The sequence below is a fragment of the Patagioenas fasciata genome, chromosome 2 (assembly GCF_037038585.1).
Source record: "Patagioenas fasciata isolate bPatFas1 chromosome 2, bPatFas1.hap1, whole genome shotgun sequence".
In the NCBI taxonomy this organism is placed as follows: Eukaryota; Metazoa; Chordata; class Aves; order Columbiformes; family Columbidae; genus Patagioenas; species Patagioenas fasciata.
Window position 1 is genome coordinate 60,302,730 of NC_092521.1, and position 17,830 is coordinate 60,320,559.

Here is a 17,830-nt window from a genome sequence, read left to right on the forward strand (position 1 = left end):
TTTCTTTCTTATCAATAAAGTCAGAAATTGCATTTAGCCAGAACTTTCCTGTTCTACATAAAGCAAATCAGTAGTCTTTGGGTAATGTGTCCTTTTAAGAGATCTGGGTGAATGAAGTCACCTTGAAGTTAGGCTTAACGATATGTCCTCACAGCTTGTGATCTCAGCCACACAAGTCTTGGACTGGTTCTCGCCTACCAAAACTTGCCTGTGAAATGACCACTGAGTTTTGAGGGTATTGACTATTTCAGTTGTGAAACCAAAAGGGGTTTGTATGCATCACCCACGCTTTGTAAAACCACAGATGCAGAAAGAAAAAAGACACCTGCCAGCTTCTTGAAAATCAGCAGTTGCATTTGGTAGCATGAATTACTGTTAACCCCTGAGATCTCAATAAAATCACGTGAATGCTGGTCTTAAGTTACGAAAAGCAGAAGAAACAATAGATGCTGCTTAGAAACAAATAGAGAGCTTCTTAAAGAAATACACAGTTGCAATCACGTATGTACATTTCAAAGAAACAAGGAATACTGAAATGTGTTCAGTTCTGATTTAATCAACATTATATTTCAGATCAATTATACAACGTGTGATGACTTAAATGGCAAAATTGTTCAAATTGAGAAGAATTAAAAATGCAAAACAAAATTCAAGATTCACATTTCAATATAATCACTGTCCAGAATAATTTTCAATTTTAGGCCCCAAATATTTGATCTAAAAGGCAGATAATGGTATCAGTAATCCAAAACAGAAGAAAAAAGAATAAAATCAGAAAAACACCAGTGTAGAAGTTAATGAAGACAGACTTTTCTGAAAAAAAAAAAAAAAAAATCGAAAAATTTGTAAAAAATAAAAATCATTAAAATGTAATATTAATCAAAAATCTATCTATGAGCCTCCTGAGGTTTCTTTATAAAGTAGATTATTTTTATTTGCAACTGAAATGGAAATGTTAAAATTTTGTGAAACACAAATCAAACTTCTTTCCAAACAGCTCCATCATGTAATTATGAAAAACCCTTCTAACTCCAACTGTCTGTCAACATTTTCCTTTTTGAAGAAAACTATAGCATCATATGCAGAAATCATATGCAGTATTGATTTCTATTAAAATTATACTTCTGCTCTGCAAAGACTTGCACACACAAACTAAACACTAAGGTCCAGGACCTCTAAATGTAGAATTTTGTAGTCCTATTGGTAAACAATCAAGAAGCTGGAATTGACAAGAGAATGTCCACGTTGATAATTCAGAATTGATCCATGTGTTTATGAAGAAACGAGCATATTTGTGAACCTGAGCATGTTTGTTTGCTGTAAATCCAGTACAACTTGTCACTCTCCATTTTGAATGCAGGAAAGGAGGTGCTGGGGCTATCTCACCTTCCAGTGAAAATAGGACCATCTTTCATGAGGTAAATTTTTTTCTTGAAAAGGCTGTGGTAGCTGAGATACAGCTGGCAGGGGGAACATGCAAACTGAGTTGTAAAATCCCTATTGTTATACTTCAGCACTAAAAACATCAGTTATAAAAATAAAAGAGCACAGACTGACCCTCACCCCTGAGGCCAAACCCTTCTCAGTTACACAACAGGGAGACTAATCAGCTCTTGGGGATGCCCAAGGGGCCACAAAGGATTGTCAAATGAGGTCAGATAATCACCAAAATAATCAATAGCAGATGATGAATGAAGAACATCCATCTTCTGTAGCATGGCCCAGGAGCCAAAAGATGAGCTAAAGAGGGTTGAGGGATTGTGAAATTCTATTTACTGTGACTACCCTCTGAAGCAACAGTAGTATGGCTGCTGCCACAGCAGTGTAGCTGTAAATGGTTACTCTAGGAGGCCATCTAGAGCAAAGACTTGAAGGGATCACTTTTTTAGTGACCATAAGAAACTTCAAACTGCAGAGTGCTCTCTAGAGGACAGCAATCTTTAGGCCTCTGCTAACCGTTTTTGGGGTTTTTTTTTAATCCTAAAAGACAGTAAAACACTTCTCTGAAGGACAATCAGGTTTGAGAAGATTTCTACTTTGCTGCAAGGGGAAATCTCCATATAAAACTGGCCAAAGTTTTAGCACAGAAAATTCCCTTCCCCAGTCTGGCCAGTGCTGCTCCACCATTCCACTGAACCCAGAAGCCTGCAAGTGCTGGAACTACAAGTCTGATATGGAGAGGAACCAATGAAACACTCCACCAGTGGCTGTGTGTGACTGAGGAGAATCCACTGTTGGAAAAGGAAAAAAGTAGTACCTTTCTCATAAACGACATCTTTTTCTGAGAATTTTCAAGTAAGCTTGAAAAATCTATTACTCAAAGGTTTCAAAACTTCATCAGCAAGTCATGACTTAATGTCTGTATTAGCATGAACACACACACACACACACACACACACACACACACACACAATCAAACCCAAATGATTTCAATTTAATCCACAATTTTCTACCACTCAAGCAGAAATGATTTGAAAATTTTGAACATGCAATAGATGACACAATCTTGAAAAATCTGAAAGCGTCATTTGTAGTGGATTTTGTGTACACACCTCTTTGGAATATAAAATAACTTATTTCTTGATTACAAACTTATGATTAAAGATAAAACAACCAAGTAAGAGCATAATATATCTGCAGTTAGAGCGACTGGTAGTTGTGTTCTCCTGGATAAGGATTTTCAAGACACTGCTAGCTTACACAGCCATGCTTTTTATTGGAAAAGCTAGATGCACACTGAACATTACCTTCTAAATCACGTAGTCTATTCAGGAAGTCCAGCTCCACTTTAGTTGCACTTTCTTCTGTAGGATAAGAAATGATTTTACAGTTCTTAAAATGCGAAGGTATTTTAAGATTTAATTTTCTTTGAAAACCCTAACATGATAAATACCACATCCTTGAAAATAGCTGCATCTCAAAAATTCTGAAATTAAGCTTAACCGTGAATTGGATCTCAATATTTTAATTTCCTTTCATGAAAGCTTCTAAGATTAATGTTTATTGTGAGGCTGACTGTGCTAATTTAAGTGCCAGCGAACAGAAATTATAGAGTCATTTATGTTTTATAACCCATCTCTTTATTAACACGCAGGAAGACAGGATGCAGGTGCTCTATGTCCCAAATTTTTGAGGGAAAAGGTGATGGAGTGCTACCCTCAAATAAATAACATCCTCTTTCCTTCATCTTGGAAGAAGTTTCAACTATTCCGTGAAGACTTTGTACACAAGTAAATATAGAGATTTGATGTACATGCATTTAGAGGCTAAAAATAGGACTGATTTTCCTGAGGAGCAACACCAAACACAAGTATTTACTTAGGTTATCACTACAGTTGCTTCCCACAATTGTAAAATACTGCGAAGTACTGAGAAAGTAGAAGTTAGATCTATGGGCATTTTGGGATAAACACAGCACTTACACTAAGGTTTACTGTAATAACAAATGTATTAGCAAATCAGCCAGATTTTTCGATGTGAATACTTTCTCCAAGAATTTGCACAGCTCAGTGAAATAGAAATGTTTCATTGAAAACAGGCATCCAGTTCTTCTATGTCCTTATTATATACTATTTGCATGTAATGAAGTCATTCAACTATATGCCCCTATTTCACCTCAGTCAATCCATGTGTATTTCTATACTTCAACAGAGCTCTCACCATCCTTGCAGAGTGGTTCCTTCCATTGGAGTTAAATTGGCATTGAGTGCTGTTGGGTTTTGTCACAGAATAGATTGGGTTGGAAGGGATCTTCAAAGGTCATCTAGTCCAACCCCCTGCAATGGGCAGGGGCATCTTCAATTGGATAAGGCTGCTCAGAGACCCATCCAGCCTGGCCTTGGATGTCTCCAGGGATGGGGTACCCACCACCTTGTTGGGCAACCTGTGCCAGTGTTTCATCACCCTCAGTGTAAAAAGTTTCTTCCTTGTGTCTAACCTGAATCTCCTCTCTTCTGAACAAAGCAAACTGGCAAACAATCTGTGTTTTGATTTTGATTTACAATCTGATTTATGAGATAAATCATCAGGGTTCAGTATGCTGAAACATAAGTCTCTGAAGGGAACTGGCACTCGTTAGTCTGAGGGGAAGAGAACCAAGAGAACCAAGAGAACCAAGCCCAGTCAGTAATCGCTGACCCGCAGAGCTGCCTGCGGTCAAGTCTTCTGCAGCTTTCTCTTCTGCAACACCATGTGATGAGCATGACAGAATTTAACAACCACTTTGGAAGTTACAATACTTACGCAATGTATCAGGTGGAAAAGAATCAGGCTCTGGTGGTCCTTCCTTGCTTTTTGTTTAGTGGGGGAGCAGGTTAGCTGATAATTACATTTCTAGTAATAATTTAATCTAGCCATTATGAGCGTCATGCTGATGTCAGCTGGGTAATATCAAGTCACCCATTATTTACAAGCATCACAAAACAAACAAAAATTCCTTTTATCAGTGGAAGATGCTTTTATCACCTGGTCAGGAATAAAAGGTTAAGTACAGATAAACATGGCTTTACTCAAACTCTTTTAGAGATGTTACCCAAATTTTGCTTTATATTTGCTCACTTTTGCCTGTCCCTGCCATAAAAAACAACCTGAATGCACTGAGGGAAATTTAAACACCCCACTAGATATTTCAGAAGCACACTCAGCAGAACTATCCTGTGTTCAGACATCAATGTTTAAGCATTTTTCTCTCAAACTCATTTAGCACAGAATACTGAAAAACTTTTAATAGATACTAGTAGCAGTTCAAAGGAAACACAGGCCCAGTTAACAGACTGTTTTTTTCCTCAGTGAAAAGATTTGAAGCCTTTACAAATTGGAAAGCAATAGATCGTGTCTCAAATATTTTCTACAATGTTGTAACTAAAACTGATGCACATGCCTCATACCCTGAATAAACTGTTAACTGTCACCTAAAATAGCAGTAATTGAGAGCTACTTATCAATTGTTAGCATATTTCAAAAATGCAGCAGTTTGCACTGCAAACTCCCTCAAAACTAAAACACACGTGTTGCTGTTCTATACCCAATAGGTATGAGACACCACAACTGCCAACATTTTCAGGTTACATGCATTTGTGCACATGCACAACATCAGAAATCACAAACCACCAACAACACATGCTGATCTAAATTAAAAAAAACCTTTATTAAGACCAATGCAAAATAGCAATCCTAATAGTTTACAGTAATAATTTCAAGACATAATTTAAGAAAACTACTGATTTTTTACATATTTTTCCTCTGTACATTCCTCCTTCTGTGTACATACTTTACATAGTAGCATCATAATTTCCCATTGGGATTACAGTACAAATAAGTTTGAACCACATTTAGTGCAATTTCTTTGGTTCAAAATGATGAACTCTTTTCTCAAAGGCTTCATAAATTTCTACCATAGCATGCACGCTGCTCCCACAAATCCATGAATTAGAAGTCTTTTCTTAAAATTTCAGTCTCCCATTGAGTAAGCTGTCCAATTTCAACAGGAGAAGTAATCTGATGATCATTAGCAATCAAGAAGCTGTACTATATTCTCTAAGCACTTTAAATGGTAGGCATGTAGCTCATTTTCTTCTGGCTGTGGAGTAGCTAAAAGGAAGAAAAAACAAGATTCGAACTTCCAATTGAATCTTAACACAAAATGATTTTTCTCAAAGACATCAAATGCCTTGTTAGAGTTCGTGCTATTTTATGATCTTAACGTTCATATTACGAGTAGTAAATCAAGGACTAATACTTTATTTTGCAAAGTCTGTTCAATTTGTTTTCTTTTAAAAGGTGAGGAGGTTTTTAGCAGCTTTCCAAGCCTAATAATTTCCCTACTTGTACTGATAACAATGTAACATTTTAGCCCAATTATTACTGTAAAGGGACCAAAGCTTTAATAGGGTAGGTTACTTGAGAACTTTAATGCAGAGAAATATAGATCACAACCTCACATGACTGTAAACTGTAACAGTCACAGTTGCACAAAATCTTTTATAGTCAAGATTGATATTTAAATGTTTATTGAGTTATAAAATCAATATTTCAGTCTAGGACTTTGTGTTCTAAAGCAGTACATAAATACATGGGGATCAATGTTATGAGGTGCTAGTCTGTAAAAGCTGCATACTTCCATCTTGTTGACTCAACAAAATATTTGGAAAGTCTCTGATCAGTGGCAGTTATGCTATAACGAACAATCCAAATTTATCTGTTTATTAATATACTATCATTATATGAAATGTTGCATTATGTTATGTTTAATGGTTGCGTTATTAAAGGATCAGTTCAAAACAATAGTACACTGACAAAATCAAAGGATTTGGCTGACAGTACAGGAAGAATTATCATGATATGTTTTAGCACAAATACATCTCTCCTTATTAGGATAATGAGAAACGATGTTCAATGTAGGAAGAAATTTTATCGCAATTCTGTTGTATAAAATACCATGGGAATTGGGTATTATAAGGCCGCCAATTGATAAACCTATTTGAGTACATTTACAGAGCAATTAAAATCAGTAGGAAAAATCATTGGCTTAAAATGAGACATTTTCATTTTTTTGCAAGTTCAGAGTCTTGATGTGACTACCAATCAATAAACCCATTATTAGATACTGAAGCTCAAGCTACAGACAAGTCTTTGAATATGTTTCAAAATGAATGCTGAGTTGAACATAGCAACCTATCTTTTAAAAAAGCTACTCAAATGCCAGTTACGTTCAGTGACCTGAGCAAAACACTCAAGCTTTCAGAAAGTCAGCTAATTCATGGTACAGTATTTTAAGACCAGCACAATCTGTTCTGAATCCCACTCTATGTGGCTGAACATAGTGAGGTTGAGCTCTGTTAAGTCAAGTCAGTGCTAAATGAACAATTTTTCTTATCACTAAAAGTTAAGAATTAACACAGAAGTGCACTGTGCAAAGAAAACATTTTGCTGCAAGCACAGTCAGACTTATCCTTACAAAGTAACCTTAGCACGTACCTGAGGTCTTTTTATGATTTGTTAACCAAGAGGCATTTTTCTATATCTGTATTTATAAGATGCCTAACCATAAACCATATCGCTACTCATGATTTTAGAGACAAAAGTGTCCTTTCAAAACCTTGTAGTGCAAAAAAAACCCTTACTGTGATGATATAAATGGAAATGTAATAGTGATCTGCTTGAGGGAGAAATACAGAATTGGCATTAGGTGAAAGTCAGACTTACCTTTCTTCACTAAAGAATAAGCCTCATCTATTCTTCTCCTTATCGATGGATTCTTCAAAGTCACTTTCGCCTGCAGTGCACATACACACACAATACAATGACTTGGCTTTTTTCCCCACATGTTCACACTTGAACAGCAAAGTTTGGAAAATGACAATAATTCAGCAGAACATGAAATGCAGGATTTTTAGAAGTAGCATATGACTGTATCATCATACAGATTGTATTTATATAAGCAGTCACAAATCACAGAGGACAAGCTGCTTCCTTACCATGTTTTTTAACCTCTTAGTCTGAGTAGCTATGTAATTAAAATAATGGAACTGCTACTGTAAACTTTACTTTTTATTTACATCAAGGTTACTATATTGTTTACAGCACAATAAAAGTAACATTACATTTTTTCAAGTATTTCTCAAATACCAACCTTCTGATAGTTGTGGAGCAAAGCCCAAAGCGAAGCTGCTCCTATTCTCTGAACAGCACGACTGTCACTTTCAAAACAGGCAGACAGTACTGCAATCGCTTTATCTAATGAGAAAAATAGAAAAAAACCCACACACCTAGAAAATGTCTTCAAAAACACAGAAATGTGTTTACATATCTTCATATTTTGTTGCTTGGAGTACACTTATTTCTATGACAAGTATTAGTATGGCAGAGAAATTACAGAAAATCTATCATCAGATTAAATATGCTCACGAAATCAACAGACTACATTGAAAGAAGTGTTAAAAAGAATATAGCAAAACAAAACCAAGCAATGCTAAAAACCTAAGCCATCAGTAATAAAACATGCACATTATGCACAGCCATCAGTTATGCACAGGGACTGAATAAGCCATGAAACCATTTTATAAGTCCCAGTAGCCACAATTAGAATCACATCAGAACAGAAATTACGATGCTTCCATTTTCCTTAGTACTTACTATGTAGATGACATGTAACCAACAAGAAATATTTGCCACCCCACTGTATCTACTTTAATTTCTTAGCATTGCTTTAAAGCCAGACTCTACAAGCTTGCTTGTTCACTTCATAACAACAATTCACAGATTATGTAACTGAATAATGAATGCTTAATTAAGGCAGCAAATCAGCATTTTAGGGAAAAATGAAAAGCATGAACACTATGGAAAACCTGCTGAGAACTTATAACAAAGACAGGAGTTTTCTCCCTGCAATTAAATGGGGCAAAGAAACATGACTTTTACAAAGAACGGAGAAAAAAGTGCTGTGCATGTTGTTACATTAACTATATGTGCCACAATCATAACTTTTTATTTATCATAAACCTTTTCTGCACAGGACAGAACACAAAATAGTTTGTCTCAACATGCATAACTTGTCGGACCTAATACCGTTTTGTCCAAATGAAAGATACAACCTTCAGTTACTTCAAACTGACTCACACAAAGAATTCTTCAACGCCCCCAAGAAAAACCAGCTGTTTGAAATAACTGCAAAAATCCATTCAGTCATCATGTGTTAATATACTGAAATTATTAGTCTCATGATATAGCTTTTTTTTTAAAAGCCTATTTATTTGCTTTTCCTTTTGCTACATATTATTTTAATTGCATTTCCACCAAAATATATGTCCCATAATTACTTTTATGAAAATAATTTTTTTAAAAAAAGCTTTCCTAAATAACAATATTGAGTTTTCGGTCAGTAACCCAAACTGCAATGAAAATATGGTATTCTGGAAGACACAATATTCTCAGAGTAAAATAGCTTATATACCCTTTAGATACTTACCATTAGCTATTATCTTTGGTTTATTTGCTGGACTAAAACATACATTATGAAGAATAAGAAGTGCTAGATGTTGGCTGTTCTTGTGCTTGTATTGACACATTTCCACAATCTGGTCTAAAAAACCATTCATCTTCATGACCATCTGCTGTCCATCTTCCCCAAAAGTTATGTTCAGTAGCAGCTTTAGCCAAAGGGTAGACACATTGCCAGGATTTTTATGACTTCCTTTTGGTAATGAAAGAGACAAAAAGTTCTGCAGGAAGTTGCTCTGTCAGAAGGAAGAGAAAAAATGTTAGAATTTATAGTATTCCATTGGTTTGTTCACTGCTGTTTGACTTTCCAGTCTGCATACTTGACCAAATCTAGCACTTCTGTTTCATGTACGTATTTCAGGGAACCCATTATTAGTCAGGGATTTTTGAAAGAATTACATATGAGAAAGAATCCACAACTTCATTAAAAATTTAATAGAGTAATTTATGCGGTGCAGATAGATAAAGGTTGAGCCAACACAATATATTTCTTTAAAGGCTAATTACTACCAAAAATAAGCTATAAACAATTTAACTGGATCAATGCACTACTTGTCTAATATATTCTTGACTCCTTATTTATTACTTTTTGCATTATTAGCATGTGTTTAAGGTATCACAGAATATTTCAAGTTGGGATGGACCCATATGGATCTACAGTATGCGAGCCTCTTCACTGACAGCCATAGTAATGTCCTCTATTTTTTGTCAGCTTTGAAGAAAAAGATCCAAGCTCCACAAGCTCAGTGTTTGCCTCCACTTTAAGGAGAGCAGGTAAAAATCTATTCCTCTGTTGCAACAGGGAGATGTTTTAACATAACATTCCTATGATGAAAAAAGTCCTTGACTAGAGTATTACCAGCCTCACCGACCCTTGACAACACATACAGGCATCTGGCTGAAAGTGAACAATGCAGCATACAAACACTTTGTGATTTTCTTCATGTGAATATAATATTGGTAATTTCATTTTCACAGATGGAATTAACAATTCAGCATTGCTTACACTTGCAAAAGCAGAGCTCAGGAAAGAGAATAAAGACTTAAGTACTATCATACTAGAGTGAAACTCTGAAGATGGCAAAAGTCAAAACAATTCACAGAACAGCTACCATGGAAAAGATCTCAAACTCTTAATTTCTATCAAAGAGTTTGAATATCAGCAATTTTGTAACTGTATGACCAGATTTTACATAAGTAGCACCACAAATATATCATACTTCACCCTGCCTTTTCTAATGAGGTAATTAGGTCCAAGCACAGAACACGTTAAAGTAAATTGAAAGTAATTATTAAACTACTACACAAGATGCTACAAACCAATACTTTTTATAATTTCTGTTGTGTTAGCTAGTTTAATGATGTCACCACTATGGTTGATTTTCTACATGGCCTGTCTTCTCTCAAGTTGCTGAATTAATTTAAATAATCAAAGTTAAATTTAAAAGAAACATATTTTCCAAAGAACATTTGGTAAAATAGTGTAAAAACTATTCAATAAAAAATTGAAAAGGGAAAAGGCAGTACATTTGTTTATATAATAGCAATAGATTTCTACATAACACCCAGTTACTGACATGTAGGTCATCTTCTCTAAAACTGTAGTTTTTATAAAGATTATGTTTCACACAGTATAACTAATGATTTATACAATGTTTAATTTCTTGTTTACTGACATGCAAGTTTGTTCCACTGCATGCTCACTCTCATGATCCAGTAAGTCATTGCTAACAATATATATGTATGGGTACTAAAAATTTTACACCCCAACTGAAAATAAGAGGTTACAAAATGCTCTAGCAAAAAATGTGTAGTTCCATAAGATGTTTCCGTCCAGACTATGAATATGACAGAATTACATGCTGCACTTAGGGAAAAGTAACAGAACTAATTAAGACGACACAACAATCTTGATTCCTGCAGAAGCATCCCTATATGATCACAGGACACTCCATATTGAAATCTGAGGGTTTATAAGAAAGGAAAACACATCTATTACATTGATTACATTGCTAAAACACGTATATTATTTGCTTACCTTCTGAATAATGCCTTTACAGTCATGAGACAGAGCAAGGTTCGAAAGAAGACAAAAGACCACCTGTTGAACTGGGCTGTTATCATTTGACACTTGGGAAGCCAATTTCAAGATGTTATGCATTAATGAACTGCCAGCTGCACTTCGTCCAGATGGAAGTGATGATTGTCCACCACTGGCGCAACAAAGTGAAGCACAACCTTAAAGAAATCAAACATTTATCATATGAGAAACATACTCACACTTTAAAAAAAAAAAATCTACAGAAAAAGCAGTCTAACAGCTCAAAGATGAGATGGGATTTTTGAAAGGATTTCTTTGAATCACAGTGAAGTCAACAGGACAGGCTTTGAATATAAATGTGCCTGAATAAAGCATTTTACAGGAACAGGTGTTTACTGTTCTACTGTGCTAGAATCTAAGAGAAAACTCCTCTGTTAAAGAAAACCCATTGCTCCGTCTCCTTAAAAGCCAGAACATTATATCTAAGGCATTGTACAATTACTTCGTATCAGAATCTGAAGGGACCCTCCAAGACCAGTTCAGAAAAAAGTCTCTCTATACTTCTGAAAGGTCTAATAAGTTTCTTAAAATATTGTTTTGAGAAATAAAAGTGCTGTCTGCATCTGTCATCACCTTGTACCACAATGGCATGCAAAATCCTAAGCTACAGAACTAGAAGCGCAAATAAATACAGCAGCAGGGAATAACTAAGTTACCAACATGATGTTTGTGTAAAAATATGCAAATATACCTTTTTATTTAGTGGCATTTGTGATCTGCAACAGCAGTTAACTTCTTATATGGCAAAAGCTAATGAAAATGAGTGTTTTTAATTGTTACAAAAATCTACATGTGTTTCTTTGTCTGACTACACTAAGGGCAAGTGCTTAACCTGTTCAGAATAGGTAAGTTTGGGTCACCTCATAAGCCAACTATTTTGAACAGAGAGAAAAAACATGGTTAATATAAAACTACTTGCCCTTAACAGTGCAAAAATAAAAATGCAGCCTAGAGTCACTCAGACTTAAGGAACAAGAAAAACCCATCAGAACTGCAGCTTGATTTCCAGTACATCACAGGACATTACTTTTTAATCTTATATCCTGTAGTGGACTAACACATTTTTGACCTTTTTTCAGTCCATATTGAAAAAATGTCTTTATGAAAAAAAGCATCACAAGGTCCTTTAATGTTTGGAGACATTAACTTACAAAGAGGGTAAAAAAAGCTCACAGACTGTGCAGTTAATGTATTTTAACCATGTTAAGTCCTTTATGGTATGCTGACAGGGAGAAATCAACCGATACTTACTTATGTGTCTCTTCAAACCACTAGCAAATAATTACCTGAGTCAATAACAGGATATGGAATAAGAAAAATTCATACTAGAAAAAGGAACAGGCTTCTAGTACTGGGCATAATTACTCATGAATGGAAATAAAGGGTTTCCTCAGAGGAGGAGATGAATCCTTTTGAAAAAATACACTTCAGTCAAATACAAGCTACTGAACCCAATGCATAAATAACTGGAATAAATTTAATACAGTATTAAATTAGATTATTGAATATTTCAAATCCAAAATGTTTTCAATAAGGGCTAGAGTACAAACTGCACAAAATACTGATATATTGTTCTCTATGAGAGAATTCCTAGAGTAGTACTTCTGCAGTATACTAGTCAGCGTGGCACGACTTTCAGTGTAACCTTCAAACATAATGGCTTGAATTAAATGCTATTTAATCCTTTAATACAATTGTACTCTTGCTAAATCCAACAGACTGAAACAGGATCTGAACAAAAGTATGGAATGCATTAAAATCAAAGCTCTTGATAGATTTTGATGGACCAGTGCTTTTATACTTTCCTCTTCTGGTAGTAACGAAATTCTTTTCCCTTTATTATGCTTTTCTGTCTTAATTATTCTGGCTAAAATATTTTTATGTATTACATCGTAGAGCGACTCTCATACCTGCAGGATAGTTCGCAGTGTAGACACAAAGCAAATGCAGAGCTATTTGCATGGACAAGTTGTCTGTTAAAAACCATGACCACAGCGAATGCAGAACAGGAATAAGATGAGTTTTGAGTGCTGCCATCTAAAAGAACATGAGGAAGAATTTAAACTGCTACATGATTAAGTGCTTTGGAAATGAAGTACAGAGTAAGAAAAGCATATTTTGTTTTTCTTGTGTCTCATTTGTTTGCTTTCCAAAGATTGTACAGACAAAACTAACACTCTCATTTCAACACTAATGAAATTTCCATGATTCCACAAGAAAATTCTTTAAAGGCCATGTCCAGTTTTAACTTCTTTTCGGTGAACATCTTGAAATTATTTTTACTGATATGTATACCCATACTTTACCGTATATACCTTAAGATTTAAGTATTTTGGTAGCAAGTCCTAAGGTATATATTCATATTTTTGTTTCACTTCAGCTTTATAATATCTAGTCCCTGAATATTATTTGCTAGCAATTTAATTGAAAATTGGAAATACTGATTTAATCAAAGCAGAATTAGGTATAATCATGACAGACATCTGAAACATTTGGAGATGATGTTTCACTCTGATTATTGAGTTCCTAACACATGTATGAAATATTCTTAGGAGATGGGAATAATAATGAAATTTGAAGTATTTCTTGCCCATTAATATCTAGCTTAGATTTAGCCAGCTTGAAAACATTTTCAAATTAGAAAACAACAATATTATCTTCATTCACTAACTGAATTATGCTCCCATTATTTTTGTATAAGAAGACTTACTTTGCTTTCTTTGTTTTGAAAGAGGCAGTTTCTGAGGAGCTGCATAGAACATCTTAATTGTTTGATAAGGTTATCCTCCTGTCCAGAGAAAAATATTTTAAGATCATCAACATAAGATCAGAATTAATTTTGTACAAGGAGTAAAAGATTTCAAAGAAGAGGTACAAATCTAAGGCATCAACATCTCTTCAGCAGTTTCCTTCTGATCTCAGGTAGGATTCACCTCACCTAGCTTTAAATGTGTATACTAAAGACACTTTTAACAAGTTACTTGGAGTCATCCTCATCATTCTTTATAACCCACAGATATTACTTTCTAGGGGCACTGATCTGGCCAAATGCAGAGATCTGTAATGTAGAGCTCCATTTCTCTTACGACTAATGAAGAATGGGTGGGAACACTTTCTAGGTATTTGTTGCATCTTAAAGCAGCCATGTAAAACGAGTCACAGGAACCACTCCCTAGAAGCACCTATTTTTCTTCCTTGGATAATAACAAGGATAAACTAGCTCTGCCTTGCAGATCTCCACATTGGGTCAGACCAATCCATCCTTATATTCCCAGTGTCTTAGTTTCCTTATCCTTAATAACCGAAATAGTTTCCACCCTGATAAGAATATTACAAAGGTAAATACAGACCTTTGGACAGTGTGGAATTATACTGAGATTCAAGCATACAAATAAACAAAATATCTATCTTCACGATAGTGCTGTGACACTAAAAGGCTAATGATGGCTGACCTAACTTCTATAAGGCTGACATACTAAACCACTTCTGAAAGATGATCCCATTCCAGTAAGTTCGTTTATCTCAGGAGACTATTTCTGTTTTATCAAGCATAAAAGAACCAAATATAAAATAGGATTCATGCTTAATCTCAGACAACATGAAGTAACTATGCTTCTTTATAAATCATATAATGTACAGTTGAGGACACTTGGAGAGGAAGTAGAAGTCTTACCTGAAAAAAACTAATGAAAATCAGGTGTATTAGATGAAAAAGAAACATACAAGCCATAATTGCAAATGCATTTCTAATTTTTAACTAAATAAAATGCTAAGAAGTTCCTTCAAGGATGCTGGAGCAGGAATTAGCTAGGCTCATTTGGAGAGCTTTAAACTACGCTCAAAGGGGGATGAGGTTGTAGCTGGGCTTGTCCCAGTGGGGCAGCATTCTAAAACTGATGAGGACCAGGTGGCCTCCTATGCCCCTAAGGAGAACTTGGTGTGCTCTGCTCTCTCCCTGAAATGCCTGTACACCAATGCGCGCAGCATGGGGAATAAGCAGGAGGAGTTAGAATCCTATGTTCGGTCGGGAGATTATGATCTGGTGGCAATTACAGAAACATGGTGGGACAGTTCACATGACTGGAATGTGGTCATGGATGGCTACGCCCCTTTCAGGAAAGACAGGTCAGCCAGGCGTGGTGGTGGAGTTGCTCTCTATGTGAGAGAGCAACTACAATGTACTAAATTCTGCCCATGAATGGATGAGGAGCAAGTTGAGAGTGTATGGGTCAGGATCAAGGGGCAGGCTGGCAAGGGTGATACTGTTGTAGGTGTCTATTACAGGCCACCAGATCAGGCTGAGGAAGTTGATGAGGCCTTCTATGTGCAGCTGAGAGTGGCCTCACAGTCACAGGCCCTGGTTATTGTGGGTGATTTTAACTTCCCTGATGTTTGCTGGAAGGACCATTCAGCCAGCCAGCCACAGTCCAGAAGGTTCCTCCAGTGCATTGATGATAACTTCCTCATGCAGATGGTGGAGGAGCCGACTAGGAGAGGTGCACTGCTGGATCTCATCCTCACTAACAAGGAGGGTCTGGTCGAAGCAGTAAAGGTTGAGGGCTGCCTGGGTTGCAGTGACCACGAGATGGTGGAGTTCAGCATCTTCTGTGGCAGGAATAGAATAGCAAGTAGAATTGCAACCCTGGACTTCAGCAAGGCTAACTTCGGCCTTTTCAAGCAATTGCTAGGGGAAATCCCATGGGCAAGACTGCTTGAAGGAAAAGGGGCCCAAGAGAGCTGGATTGCATTCAGAGATTGCTTCTTCCATGCTCAGGATCAGAGCATCCCCACACGTAGGAAGTCAAGGAAGGGAGACAGGAGGCCTGTGTGGTTGGATAGCGATCTGTTGGGTATGCTCAAGCAGAAGAGGAGAGTTTACCGGTCATGGAAGCAGGGGCTGGCCACTTGGGAGGAATATAAGGCTGCTGTTAGAGGATGCAGGAAGGCAGCTAGGATAGCCAAGGCCTCCTTAGAATTACAGCTGGCGAGAGGGGTCAAGGACAGCAAAAATAACTTTTTCAAATACATAACAGATAAAACTAATACCAGAGGCAACATAGGCCCACTGGTGGTGGGTGCCCTGGTGGCAGAAGACACAGAGAAGGCAGAATTGCTGAATGCCTTCTTTGTCTCTGTCTACTCTGCTGGAGGCTGTCCTGGGGAGCCCTGTATCCCTGAGACCCTGGATGAAGCCAGGTCAATGGAGAAGTTGGCTTTAGTCGATGAGGAGTGGGTTAGGGAGCAATTAAATAGTCTGGACATCCATAAACCCATGGGTCCAGATAGGATGCATCCGCGGGTGCTGAGGAAGCTGGCTGAAGTCATTGCTAGACTGCTCCCCATCATCTTTGCCAAGTCTTGGGAAACGGGAGAGGTGCCCGAGGATTGGAGGAAAGCAAATGTCACTCCAGTCTTCAAAAAGGGCAAGAAGGAGGACCCAGGTAATTATAGACCGGTCAGCCTCACCTCTGTCCCTGGGAAAGTAATGGAACAGCTTGTCCTTGGTGCCCTCTCAAGGCATATCAAGGATAAGAGGGTTATTAGGGGCAGCCAGCATGGCTTTACCAAGGGTAAGTCATGCTTGACCAACCTCATAGCCTTTTATGAGAATGTAACAAGGTGGATGAATCATGGCAGAGGCGTGGATGTGGTCTACCTTCAGTAAAGCCTTTGACACAGTCTCCCACAGCATCCTCACAGCTAAATTGAGGAGGTGTGGTCTAGACAATAGAGTAGGGAGGTGGGTTGCAAACTGGCTTAAAGAGAGAAGCCAGAGAGTGGTGGTCAATGGTGCAGAGTCTAGTTGGAGGCCAGTATCTAGTGGAGTGCCTCAGGGGTCAGTACTGGGGCCAATATTATTCAATATATTCGTTAAAGATTTGGACGAGGGAATTGAGTGTACTATCAGCAAGTTTGCTGATGACATTAAGCTGGGAGGAGTGGCTGACACGCCAGAAGGCTGTGCTGCCATCCAGCGGGACCTGGACAGGCTGGAGAGTTGGGCGGGGAATAACCTGATGGAATTTAACAAGGGAAAGTGTAGAGTCCTGCATCTGGGCAGGAACCACCCCAGGTTCCAGTATAGGTTGGGAAATTACATATTAGAGAGCAGTGTAGAGGAAAGGGACCTGGGGGTCCTGGTGGACAGCAGGATGACCATGAGCCAGCACTGTGCCCTTGTGGCCAGGAAGGCCAATGGCATCCTCTGGTGTATTACAAGGGGCGTGGTCAGTAGATCGAGAGAGGTCCTCCTTCCCCTCTACTCCGCCCTGGTGAGACCCCATCTAGAATATTGTGTCCAATTCTGGGCCCCTCAGTTCAAGAAGGACAGGGAACTGCTGGAGAGGGTCCAGCATAGGGCAACAAAGATGATTAAGGGAGTGGAGCACCTCCCTTATGAAGAAAGGCTGTGGGACCTGGGTCTCTTTAGTTTGGAGAAGAGGAGACTGAGGGTGACCTTATCAATATTTATAAAGGGTGAGTGCGACAAGGATGGAGCCAGGCTCTTCTCGGTGGCAAACAATGATAGGACAAGGGGTAATGGGATCAAGCTGGAACACAAGAGGTTCCACTTAAATTTGAGAAAAAACTTCTTCTCAGTGAGGGTGCCAGAGCACTGGAACAGACTGCCCGGGGAAGCTGTGGAGTCTCCTACTCTGGAGACATTCAAAACCCACCTGGACATGTTCCTGTGCGACCTCACCTATGTGTTCCTGCTCCAGCAGGGGGACT

General features: G+C 37.6%; 1 protein-coding gene across 6 annotated transcripts in view; it reads right to left on the reverse strand.

Moving 5' to 3' along the window:
- Nucleotides 1-5,147: 5,147 nt before the first annotated feature.
- RTTN (rotatin) overlaps nt 5,148-17,830 on the reverse strand; it is an 83,269-nt gene continuing 70,586 nt past the window's right edge. For 5 of the 6 annotated variants that reach the window (XM_071804286.1, XM_071804287.1, XM_065830934.2 and 2 more), the window contains 7 exons: nt 13,809-13,886; nt 13,009-13,135; nt 11,036-11,235; nt 8,966-9,233; nt 7,631-7,734; nt 7,204-7,273; nt 5,148-5,589 (listed from right to left, as the gene is read on the reverse strand). In XM_071804286.1, coding sequence (XP_071660387.1) covers nt 5,507-5,589; nt 7,204-7,273; nt 7,631-7,734; nt 8,966-9,233; nt 11,036-11,235; nt 13,009-13,135; nt 13,809-13,886 — 930 coding nt within the window. In that variant the 3' untranslated portion in view covers nt 5,148-5,506. Of the gene's footprint in view, nt 5,590-7,203; nt 7,274-7,630; nt 7,735-8,965; nt 9,234-11,035; nt 11,236-13,008; nt 13,136-13,808; nt 13,887-17,830 lie in introns of those variants that run through there. The other variant, XR_011737474.1, reaches the window with a different exon arrangement.